The 13,732-nt window shown below is 34.5% G+C and overlaps 1 protein-coding gene across 2 annotated transcripts in view; it reads right to left on the bottom strand.

The window, feature by feature from the left end:
* LOC150104237 (uncharacterized) overlaps nt 1–13,732 on the bottom strand; it is a 358,570-nt gene that overhangs the window by 229,561 nt on the left and 115,277 nt on the right. For both annotated transcript variants that reach the window (XM_090396863.1, XM_090396862.1), the window contains one exon: nt 3,978–4,061. In XM_090396863.1, the coding sequence (XP_090252989.1) occupies nt 3,978–4,061 (84 nt within the window). The remainder of the gene's footprint in view (nt 1–3,977; nt 4,062–13,732) is intronic.

The following is a 13,732-nucleotide window of genomic DNA, read 5'->3' on the forward strand; positions in this document are numbered from 1 at the left end:
GTCAAGTGTTTTACTTCTGACCCAGCTCTCAGATCCATAAGTTAAAACTGGTTTGAACACTGTCTTGTATACAGCTAATTTCTCTCTTATTCCATATGAATTTATTCAATTGACTTCCCACTATACCAGTTTTGCTGATTCTGTTGTCTATTTCTATATTTAATTTACCATCTTCAGTAAAAATCGTGCCTAAGTAGCTGAAATGTTTTACTTGTTCCACAGTTCTCCGTTCACAACACAGTTGACATTTTCAATGATTCTGCCTATTTTCATTGTCTTTGTCTTTCTATTGCTGACCTTCATACCATATCTATTACAACAGCTATTCAATTTAGTCAGAGAATCTTGCAGACTTGTAGCGGATTTATTTAGAAGTATAACATCATCCGCATAAAGCAAAGAGCTGACATTAACATCTCCAATTTTGATATCAGGTTTAATACCACTTTCCTTCATAATGTGATCCATATAGATAATGAATAACAGAGGGGATAATGTACATCCTTGTCTCACACCAGATTTAACATTAAACCATCTTCCTGTACTTCCTTCAATTCTAACTGCTGACTTACAACTCAAATAAAGACCAATTATTGCTTGATATAATGCCCCATTGACACCATATAACTGCAGCGTATTGAATAGCTTCTCTCTTGGCACCTTATCGTATGCCTTTTCCAAATCGACAAAGCTTAAATACAGATCTTTGTTATATCCCCATGCTTTCTCGACTATTTGTCGTAAAGTGAAGATCTGATCCTGACAGCCTCTGTTTGGCCTGAATCCAGCTTGTTCTTCACCAAGCTTTTCTTCCACAATTCTTCTCAACCGTTTCTCAAGTATACTTGCATAGATCTTGCCAGGAACACTCAGTAGGGAAATACCTCTGTAATTCTCACATTCAGTTTTATTTCCCTTTTTATATATGGGTACTATGAGAGCTCTACTCCAATCATCGGGAATTCGTCCCTCTGTCCAGGCTTTCTGAACTATGCAGTGCAGCCACTGTAAGACTTTTATACCACCATACTTCAGCATTTCTGGTCGAATATCATCTACTCCTGCTGCCTTTCCACATTTCAAGCCTTTGATGGCTTTTTCTACTTCAAGTATGGATATGTATTCCTGACTGCATGCCTGGTCAGTGTTTTTTATCACTGTGCTGTCATCACTGCTTGTTTCATTTAGCAGTTTTTCAAAGTAATTACTCCATACTTCAAGGATATCTTTTTCTCCTGTTTTCATGTCACCTTTATCATCTCTAATTCCTTTTACAGCATTCTTTCCTCCATTTCTAAGGTTATTCAACAACCTCCAGAATATTTTGCCACCTTCTTGATATTTATTTTCTATATTCTTGCCAAAGTCCTCCCATGACTTTTGTTTAGCTAGTTTTACACACTGTTTAGCTTTCTTACATTTGTCTCTGTATTCTGTAAGAGTAAAAGCTGACTTATTTGCCAGGAACTTTTGATATGCTTTCTTCTTTTCCTTCACTGCCTCTTTAACTTCCTGTGTCCACCAGGGTGTTCTGATTTTTTTATCCTTTGCACACAACCTCACCACATGCCTCTCTGGCAGAATCAATCAATATTTTCTTCAGAGTTTGCCACTGAATCTCCAAGGTTTGATTCCTGTTCTCAAACTCTTTCATTTTCTTTTCAATAATCTTTCTGTATTTTTTTTTTTTAATCTTTCTGTATTTTAGTCTACAGTTCACATCTGAGAGCTGCTCAACTTTTATTCGCTTTAAAACTTTCTTACATGTTATTCTTTTCAATATGAAATTCAATTTTATCCTGCTCAAGACTAAATAGTGATCACTTCCAATTTCAAATCCTCTGTACACTCTAGTGTCCTGCACCAGGGAGAAAACATCACTATCAACAATAACATAGTCAATGAGACTTTTCTTATTCCTAGCCTCTCTCCATGTGAATTTGTGCATATTTTTATGTTGGAACATGGTGTTAGTAATAACCAGTCCATGTCCTGAGCAGAAATCCAACAGATATTTGCCATTATTATTAGCTTTGCTCTTTTCTCCAAATTTTCCCAAAATATATTTGTATGTCTCACAATCATTTCCTACTCTGCTATTTAGATCCCCAACAAGGACCAACTTTTCCTTTTTCATTGTGTCAGTTGCTTTTTCTTGATAAAGCGTCAAAAAATTCCTCCACTTCTACCTTAGTAGAACCTTCTGTGGGACCATAGGCACAAATAAGTCTCATTGTCCAGTTCCCCATTCTCATATTTGCCCACATTACTCTACTTGAGACTGACTGCCATTCAAGAAGATTAGCCTCGTATTTTGTGTTGAATATTATGGCTACTCCTTCTTTTCCTTGATTGTCATTGCCTGAATATAACATTTTGTATTTATTGCTCAGAAAGATCTCACCAGTTTTGGTCTTTTTTGTTTCAGTCACCCCTATTATGTCGATCTGGTACTTATCTAATTCCTCAGCTAGTTCCATTTCTTTGCCATTCAGGCTTCTTACGTTGATAGTACCGATCTTTAACTCTGGTGATGTTGAGTTGGGGTTTGTTTTCAGATTTGTTCCAGTAGCTGACTTTTTGCTGTTCGCCCTGGTTCCCTGGCGAAAACAATGGGAGCCTTGTTTAACCGGGTGACGCCCCAGCCGGCATGAAATTTTGTCATGTTGTACCATCATTTTTTTATTTTGGTTTAACCAATAAGAATACAATTTGGTCAGCTAAATCCCAAATTGCCAGCCCATCCTCGTTCGTTCAGTATCAAAGTAGATACCCAACAGGGCGCACCACGAGAAGGTGAGGATTTGACATTAGGTCAGAAGCCCTGGTCGGTTCTCTGCATTCCTTTAAAGGCTATGTGGAGGTCTCCTCTTAGTTATACAGCTTTGACCCTTAAGCACCCCTAACTAAAAAAAAAAAAAAAAAAAAAAAAAAAAAAAAAAAAAAAAAACCTATTGTTATTAATTCGATGTGTGAGAGTTCGATTTCCCAAGGCAGCAATAAAATTCAACGGAACGTGTTAAAATTCGTAAAAGTGTTAAAACTAAGTGTTAATATTATATATATATATATATAATGAATGTTATAGCAGTGTCACATATGGAATTCGATTGAAGAGAGTTAGCATTTCAACTCAATTGTCAGCTATGCTTTTATTTTTCGGTTGCGCGATCTTTTGTTAATACGGCACCAATCATATGTACTTTTAATAACCTGCCTTTGCTGTCTGTTTCGCGTTAGGCTTAATTACCTTAAAGGGAGAAAAGTCACAAAAGAGAAAAATGTTCCTTGTCCGGGGATTCCCTTATTCAGATAATATTCACTAATTTCATGTTATCAGTCTGTGGTGTGCCAGTATCTGGAAGTGGTGATATTATTTGATCTATTCTACATTAAAAAATTTAACCCTGAGATGGATAAGTGGTTGATAAAAAATTAAAAAAAATTCCTGCGAACAATCAGAAGAAGCAGAAACAGACTCAAAAAAAAAAAAAAAAGGACAGTATTTCATATTTTACCAAAACAGCCCGCATTGTCTTCAGAACCAAACGGTACGAGGCAGAAAATGTAACATATGCATTTGATTTTTGCAATATTCGCTGTGTATGTTTTGCATTGAATATAAATACAATAAATATTATAATAATATATCTCTCTATTGCGATTTTTTTTTCGAGGGGGGCCATGAAATATTTTAATTTTTGGAAAGGGGGCCCTGACATCCAGAAGTTTGGGAAGCACTGCTCTAAGGGGTGTATAGCAGATACAATAAGCATCATTACTCATTGTATGTGCTAGAAAAGAAAACAATTTCTATATGATCACAGGAAAATAAGTTCAAAAACAAATGATACTAGAAGCATTTATTATACATGACTATAATCTGAACATTAAGGTAAAATTTCAAAAATATTCCTGCTAAATGGCTCTGCTTTTATGTTATGAAAATCATTTCAATAATGAATTACACTACTTACATTCCCATTAAAGGAGTAGTGCTAATTTTGTGATCAGTTTCCAGTAGTAGCAACAATCGCTTTGTTTGATCCATGGTTAAAAATCTGAGAGCAATAAAGAAATAAAGGGCTTATTAACAAATCACAGTTAATCACATGCAAGATATTTATTAGGTCATAATTATTATTATTATTTTAATAATAATAATTATTAGGTCATAATGATGAGTTAGTAAAATTTTTATAATTTTATTATTTTACTAGAGGATAAATCTTTAGTGTATATTGTAGTTGATTATGCAGAACTTTATTATTTCTCTGTTACATTTGTGTATTATTGTATATAACAATGTTTCATACTTTTATAATGGTTTCAGGGAGTTCAGTTGGTAATAACAACCATTGCTCCTGCAAAGCTCTCCTAAGTCCCTCAATGTTTTTGGGCAGGGTGGTTTCAGAGCAGCCCAGATATGCTCAGTCGATTTTCCAGATTTTCCATACAGTAATCAGCCAAAGTGGATGAAATAGGTTTAAGATTAGGAGACCTGGCTGGCCATTTCATATATATATGATAGCCTCATCTTGAAGATGTTGATCCACAAGTTTCACTCAATGAGGACAAGCATTATTGTTCATGGTTCCACTAGGAAGCACATACTGGTCAGCATGTCCACCCAATGAGATGTCTCCCTAAACCATCACATTACCTCTATAATAAGTGTCCCTTTCACAGATGTTAGAGGGATGAAAACTTCTCCCTGTTTCTGTATAGATCAGAGCACACCATTGTAGACTAAATCAGGACATGTCTGTAAACAATACCGACAACCATTGGTCTTGGGTCAAGATGACTGGTTGAGATTAGGGGAATGAGTACTTCACTGCAGACGTTATGTTCAATCACTTCTGCATCATTTCCACCATCTTCAACACAACACAAGACATAACTGTTCAATGAAAGCAGTGGAACTGTTGTCATATTAGTAATATATTTTTTAAAAATATACTGTAAAATGAGCATCATTCAGGGCGAATGCAAAAAAGCTGGTGACAACACTGAAATTATAAAACACAAAAATGAGTCACATGGCATAAGAAAAAAAAAAGTTGGTATATTATGAACAGTTTATGTTAAAGGAATAGATGATCAAATTTAAATCTACTGTAGTTCAAAATTTTGATTTGACTCCATTGAACTCCATGCTATGGCATGAGAAGCAAGACCAGAATCCTCTGATTCTAAAAATCATATGTAGTCTTGGTGTTCTTGGATTCTGATCTTAATAAAACAGTTAGTCTGTCCAAAGTAGCAAAGTCGGCAGGATAGAGGTGACAATTTATCCATGATAGATGGTAGGAAAGAAAATAACTCCTATGCTGGTTTGAAAATAGTAAATAGGTCATATTTGTGAACAATCTATGCCCTTTGTTCAGCAGTCCCTTTAAGTAACAGTATGGAAATCTTTTTAACATCAGATTGTATTCTGGCGTATGATCACAATTATTATTTTTTGTATGGTGGTTTCATTATATCCATTAGACATCAATGTGATTCTTATTTTATTTAATTCCTTTAACAAAAGAGAATCCAAAGAAATTGTGTGAGCTCCGTGAATGAGACTTCATAATACCTGTTTTGATGTACCTGCCATTGAAGGCAGATTACCTGTAAATGGAAAATTCAGTATTGTAGACTTATAGATTATTAAGGTATTCAGAAAGAGAAGACTGCTGTTAGATGCAAATTCCATAGTGAGTTTGATTAAAGTGGTTAAGCAGTTTAGTTTGTCCAAAAACTGAAGTAATTCTGCTTCAAAATAGGACCAAATTGTGAAGATATTATCCACAAAAAAATGAAGTCAAATGAGACTGAGGGAAAACTGTGTTGAAAAAATTGATTTTCCAACTGTCCAATATAGTAATCAGCCAAAGCAGGCGAAATAGGACAGCCCACAGCTGTTCTTTCTATTTGTTTATAGAATTATTTCTTCATGTGAAGTATCTTGCAATGATAGTAAATTTAAACAACATCCTCAAGAAAATCATCATGTAAAAATTGTAGAGCTTATTGGAGTGGTGAATAGAGAAACCACATCAAAGGAAACCATAATTTCACTGTCCAGAAAACAAAGATCTTTAATTTTCTCTTTGAAATCAATACTGTTTTTGATATAAGATCTAGTTTGGCCCATGAGGTTTCAAAGATCAGAAATATATTTAGCTAAATAATAAGTGAGAGAGCCAATGCAATTAACTATGGATGTAACAGAAAACCAGCTATGTGTAGCATATGCATGAGGGACAAGCATGATGAATTCACAACTTTTTGATAATGTTAACATCTAAGGAAAATGTTTGGCCCAATAATTTATTTAGCTTGACTCTGCACTGGATCTCTGCTGATCATAATTATAAAGTATGTAGTAGATGAGCTTAGGTGTTGAACGTTATTCATAACTTATTTTAATCGTATTAAGAACACCAAATGAACTATTTTATTAAAAAAAAAGATATTTATTAATTGGCTTATATTTCTGAATCTCAAATCAGCATGTTATAGTTTATACACAACAATGAGTAAGTGAAGCAATTCAAATTGTTGTAATGGACAAAATATTTAAAGGCCTAATTTGGAGTCCTCTAATGTTGTAAAAAAGAAGTATTACTACCATGTGGGAGTTGATCTTAAGATAACAGTCTTCCATAATTTTTGGCAAATTAATGCAACCATATTTGTTCAGGATAGGAGAATTCTTTACAGCCATGGCTAACTCTAAAAATAATCTTTCTGATCTGTAACAACTTCTAAATAGCACACTGCTTTTCTTCCATCTAATCCTGTGTGAAGGGGTGTGTCTGCTAATCCTGACTTGCCATAATAATGGCAGTAAATGTATTTTTATGTTCTCCAAGGCGGATGTTAATAGATCTTTTGTCTGTTACAATTTGAATTGTTTCACTTACTCATTGTCGCATATAAACTATAACATACTGCTTTGTGCTCTGAATATGTTGATTTGAAATTCAGCGAAATATGAGCCAGTTAATATACATATTTTTTTTATAAAATAGTTCATTTGGTGGTGGTAATACCGTTAAAATAAGTTATGAATACAGTATGTAGATCTGTTCCCTTAGTAAAATGGTAACTTTATGATTATATTCCATAGTAACTATTAGAATAGTGGTCCTGCTTTGGCCAGCTTTGCTGATGACAATGTTAGTGTTGTGATGTAAGGAACAAAATGCCTGTAGTTCCAAAAATGGAATATTCAAATGCAGAAGCTTAGCTTTATATACCATATGTGTTTCAAACTGTAGTTTGTTGGCTACATCTGAACATAAATCTCCGACATCTTTTTCCACAACTGTCATGAATTCTAAATAAGGTATCTCTCAAAGGAATAATGTAAAATCTTGACCTTTGGATAATATTCATGACAAGTCCTATTTCACTGGTTAATATTCATGACAAGTCCTATCTAACTGATTAATTTACACTTTTCAATACAATATTTTTTCTGAACATCTTACCTGGCTTTGTTTTATGGATGACATCTGTGCATTTTTTTGAAGCAGAATTACTTCGGTATGACAAAATAAACTGCTTACACACTTGCCTCAAGTTCACCATTTAACGAGCCCAACAACAGTCTTCTTGGATACCTTAATAATCGATAACTCAACAGGCAATACTGAATTTTCCATTTACAGGAAACCTTCCTTCACTGACAAGTACATCCATTCAGCATCATATCACCATTCATCACAAAAGACAGGCATTAGCAAGAGTGTCATTCACAAAGCTCATACAATTTGTTCTTCAGATTCTCTTCTATCAGAAGAATTAAATAAAATAAGAATGACATTGGTGTCTAATGGATATAATGAAACCACCATCCAGAACATAATTATCATCATCCTACAGCCAGAATACAATCTGATGTTTAAAGGATTTCCATACAGTACCTTAAAGGGATTTCTGAAGAAAGAGCACAAATTGTTCCCATGGAATTTATCTTCTTATCATTTAGCAAGCATAAACTGTCACTTTAATCATTACTTGGTGTTTATCATGTGCCCTGTTCCTACTGACTTTGCTACTTTGGACAGACTGAACCAAACCAATCTTTTACATTGTTTCTGAATGATACCATGTTACAATGAATAAGATACATATGAGTTTATATTAAACTATAATTTTCCTTACATATGTTAACCTTTTTTAAATATATATATATATTACTACATATATGATACATCTGTTTCTATAAAAAAAAAATCTTAAATCAAAAAAATTGAATATGTGTAGTAGATGTATTCCATTTTTAATAATAGCTGAAACATGTACAGAAATGCCAAAGGCAGCCACATGAGTTTCTCCAAAGGCAGCAACAACTGACTTTTTTCAGTGATTGAAACAAAAAAGATCAAAACTGGTGAGATCTTTCTGAGCAATAAATACAAAATGTTATATTCAGGAAATGACAAAGAAAAAAAGGAGTACCCATAGTATTCAACACAAAATACGAGGTTAATCATCTTGAATGGCAGGCAGTCTCAAGTAGAGTGATATGGACAAATATGAGAATGGGGAAATGGACAATGAGACTTATTTGTGCCTATGGTCCCACAGATGGCTCTACTAAGGTAGAAGTGGAGGAATTTTTTGATGCTTTAGAAAAAGCAACTGACACAATGAAAAAGGAAAAGTTGGTCCTTGTTGGGGATCTAAATAGCAGAGTAGGAAATGATTGTCACACATACAAAAATATTTTTGGAAAATTTGGAGAAAAGAGCAAAGCTAATAATAATGGCAAATATCTGTTGGATTTCTGCTCAGGACATGGACTGGTTATTACTAACACCATGTTCCAACATAAAAATGTGCACAAATTCACATGGAGAGAAGAGGCATGGAGTAAGAAAAGTCTCTTTGACTATGTTATTGTTGATAGTGATGTTTTCTCCCTGGTAACCCGACACCAGAGTGTACAGAGGATTTGAAATTGGAAGTGATCACTATTTAGTCTTGAGCAGGATAAAATTGAATTTCATATCGAAAAGAATGACATGTACGAAAGTTTTAAAGCGAATAAAAGTTGAGCAGCCCTCAGGTGTGAACTGTAGACTAAAATACACAAAGATTATTGAAGAAAAAATGAAAGAGTTTGAGAACAAGAACCAAAACTTGGAGATTCAGTGGCAAACGTTGAAAAAAAAAAACCTCATTGATTCAGCCAGAGAGGCATGTGATGAGGTTGTCCGCAAGGATAGAAAAAAATTAGAAATCCATGGTGGACACAGTAGGTTAAGGAGGCAGTGAAGGAAAAGAAGAAAGCATATCAAAAGTTCCTGGCAAATAAGTCAGCTTTTGCTCTTAGAGAATACAGAGACAAATGTAAGAAAGCGAAACACTGTGCAAAACTAGCTAAAAACAAAAGTCATGGGAGCACTTTGGCAAGAACATAGAATATAAATATCAAGAAGGTGGTAAGATATTCTGGAGGTTGTTGAATAACCTTAGAAATGGAGGAAAGAATGCTGTAAAAGGAGTTAGAGATGATAAAGGTGACATGAAAACAGGAGAAAAAGAGATCCTTGAAGTATGGAGTAATTACTTCGAAAAATTGCTAAATGAAACAAGCAGTGAGAGCACAGTGGTAAAAAACACTCAACAGTCATACAGTCAGGAATGTATATCCATACTTGAAGTAGAAAAAGCCATCAAAGGCTTGAAATGTGGAAAGGCAGCAGAAGTAGATGATATTCGACTAGAAATGCTGAAGTATGGTGGTATAAAAGTCTTACAGTGACTGCACTGCACTGCATAGTTCAGAAGGCCTGGATAGAGGGACGCATTCCTGATGATTGGAGTAGAGCTCTCATAGTACCCATATATAAAAAAGGAAATAAAACTGAATGTGAGAATTACAGAGGTATTTCCCTACTGAGTGTTCCTGGCAAGATCTATGCAAGTATACTTGAGAAACGGTTGAGAAGAATTGTGGAAGAAAAGCTTGGTGAAGAACAAGCGGGATTCAGGCCACATAGAAGCTGTCAGGCTTAGATCTTCACTCTACGACAAACAGTTGAGAAAGCATGGGAATATAACAAAGATCTGTATTTAAGTTTTGTCGATCTGGAAAAGGCATATGGCAAGATGCCAAGAGAGAAGCTATTCAATATGCTACAATTATATGGTGTCAATGGGGCATTATATCAAGCAATACTTAGTGTTTATTTGAGTTGTAAGTCAGCAGTTAGAATTGAAGGAAGTACAGTAAGATGGTTTAATGTTAAATCTGGTGTGAGACAAGGATGTACATTATCCCCACTGTTATTCATTATCTACATGGATCACATTATGAAGGAAAGTGGTATTAAACATGATATCAGAATTGGAGATGTTAATGTCAGCTCTTTGCTTTATGCGGATGATGTTATACTTCTAAATAAATCCGCTACAAGTTTGCAAGTTTCCCTGACTAAATTGAATAACTGTTGTAATAGATATGCTATGAAGGTCAGCATTAAAAAGAGAAAGACAATGAAAATAGGTAGAATTGTTGAAAATGTCAACTGTATTGTGGATAGGGAACCTGTGAAACAAGTAAAACATTTCAGCTACTTAGGCACGATTTTTACTGAAGATGGTAAATTAAATATGGAAATAGACAGCAGAATCAACAAAGCTGGTATGGTAGGCAGTCAATTGAATAAATTCATATGGAATAAGAGAGAAATTAGTTCAGAACATTAAATTAGTGTATACAAGACAATATTTAAACCAGTTGTAACTTATGGATCTGAGAGCTGGGTCAGAAGTAAAACACTTGACCAAAGACTAGAAACCGCAGATATGAGAGTCCTGAGAAAAATTAGAGGCATGAACAGATGGCATCAATGGTAATATCATATTAAAAATGAGGATATTAGGTAAGAACCTGACATTGTCAGCATTCAGGAATGTGTTAGCAGAGCTAATCTCAGGTGGTATGGTCACTTAAACAGAATGGGCGAGGAAAGATTAGCAAAACAAGTGTTCTCTGCCAGGTTGGCAGGTAAATGACCCAGAGGAAGACCAAGATATAGGTGGATTGATATGGTACAAAGTGCCTTAGATGATAGAAATATACGATTTTTTTCTAAATAAGTGATTTGTTTTAAAATAACGGTGGCACTTCCTTTATCGGCTCTAGTTATTACGACGTTCGGATTTGATTTTAATGATTTTACCACTGTTAATTCGTGTTTTGTTATTATTTTGATTTAAAATGGTGGCGGTTTTTAAACGTATTTTGTCTGCTACGTTATTTGTGATGAATCTTAAGTTTTTTTCAATATTACAAATAAATTCCAGTTTGTTTATCGATCTGGATGCTATGGCAAAATTTAGACCTTTGTTAAGTACTGAGAGTTCATCTTTGTTTAAAGCGTGGTTGGATAGGTTCACTACGTTACCATTACCTGCAGGCGATTGGCAGCTCCTGTTGTTTCTTGCTTCTGGTTGGTTGTTATCGTTCATCGTGGAAAAATTTTAATATGGGTGTTGGTTTTGTCGATCTTTTAGTGTATGAAATTTGGAAATTAGGTTTTCTTTCTTCGTTTAAAGGATATGGTTCGCCATGTTGTCTGTAATCTTTTCCAGGATCATCCAGATGGATGATCCTGGAAAACACGCATATATATATTTTGACTGTAGCAGCATGTTTTCCAGGATCATCCATCTGGATGATCCTGGAAAACATGCTGCTACAGTCAAAAAATATATATATCCCTCCCTCAAGCAGCAGGCTGAGCGACAGGACAGTTGGGGGTTATACTAACAAAGTTGCATCATTGCAACACCGAATCCTGCATTGGAAGCAGGATAAATGCACAGAGGAAGAGAAGCGTTTCATGTAAAATCAGTGGTAAGACAAGGATTCACATTACCTTCATTCTTATTCATCATCTATATGGATCACATTATGAAAATAACATTACACCTGATATTATAATCGGAGATATCGCTTTATGCAGACGATGATGTACTCCTAAAAACATCCAGTGCAGGCCTGCAGGATTCCCTAACTAAATTGAATAACAAATTTAGCATGGAAATCAATAATAAAAACACCAAAACTATGAATATAGGCCACCAAATGAATAAATTTATTCATTTATATTTATTCATTCTGTGGAATAAGAGAGAAATTAGCTAAAACACAAAACTAGCAGTATACAAGACCAGTTTAAACCAGTTTTATGTTATGGATCTGAGAGTTGGGTTAGAAATAAAGCACTTGATCAAAGACTAGAGACCACAGATATGAGAGCTCTAAGAAAAATCAAAGGAGTGAAGAGATGGCATCAATAGCATAATCAAGAAATTAGGAGAAATTAGGAAAAATGCTTATTAGCATTCAAGCATCTGTGAGCAGAGCTAATGTAAGGTGACACAGTCACTTAAACAGAATGCATGAGTAAAGGTTACCAAAATAGCTGTTTGATGATAGGAAAGAGACCAAGAGGAAGAAGATCAAGGTCTAGGTGGACTGATTCAGTCAGAAGTGCCTTAGAAGAAGGAAATGTTAGAATGTTACAATACTGGAAAGATAACAAGTAACAGACTAATTTGGAGGAAAATGTTGATGGGCCAACCACATGGACCAGGAGACTGGTCCGTGTGGTTAGCCTAGTGGCTTTGCACTTCGCAACCATATGTCTGGGGAAGGAGTATCCTAGGTTCGATTCCCATCAACGACGTGAGGAGCTTAAAGATCTTCCTCAGCCATAGCCAAGTTAGCCAGTCTTGGGAGTGGACAGCAGGGTTTTTTCTGCCAGATTATCTGGGATTTTTCATCCCACAAGCAGGCAAACCAGCCTGTGGAAACGCACACATGGATTAGAGTCAGGAATACTGATCCAGCCTTAGGCCTGATTCATCAGCTATGCCGGTTCTGAAGCCCGTATAAAATTTGGAGGGACTGAGATGGTGTTGTACATTCCCGTAAAGGGAACTCACGACCACTATATCATCATACGATAATTAATTAAGTAGAAGACCCCTTGAGGTACATATCAGAAAATTTATGATGATGATGACAATATCTAATATTTATTAAAATAAATGTTATTTGATAACAGTGTTTCATTAAAAAAAAAAAAAAACTGAACAGTAACTTGTTTCAAAGCAAGCTTTCAGTATAGGTCCCCACAAAAAACGTACTAGCAATCATTGTTAGTACTCCAAAAGTTAATTAAACTTTAATTTAAATTTTAAAATATTTAACTCATTCTTCCACAGCTATATTCATTTTTTTTTGTGAAGAAGCAAAATAAATAATGTATAGCAAAAAAGTTAAACCACTGAAATTCATTCAACTTTCTGATATAGAAAATTCCAAATAAAATAGTTCAATTTGGTTGCCCATTAAAAAACACAAATTAACAAAACAGAAATTAAATCAAAATCAGGAATATGAATGAAACAGAAACATTCAAAAGAGATTCATAACCAAGAAAACAAAAAGGATTTACTTTTATTTTTTTTGCTTATGAAAATAATATTCAACATCTAAAATCCTAAAATAAATGAGTTCAGTTTGGCTTTGCAGTAATACTAAGCAAACCTAAAATGTTACAGAATTGTTCACATATCATTCAAAATAGTACCAGGTTGAAATAATTTAGCTTATATCATCAGCTTATATACCTGACATTGAAGAAATAATTTTTTTAAATAAAAGAAAATTTATGAATTTAAAAATATTCTTAAATTTTATTTTAAG

Source organism: Typopeltis vanoorti, chromosome 8 (genome assembly GCF_054136105.1).
Source record: "Typopeltis vanoorti isolate ZY-2024b chromosome 8, IOZ_Tvanoo_1.0, whole genome shotgun sequence".
Taxonomy (NCBI): Eukaryota; Metazoa; Arthropoda; class Arachnida; order Uropygi; family Thelyphonidae; genus Typopeltis; species Typopeltis vanoorti.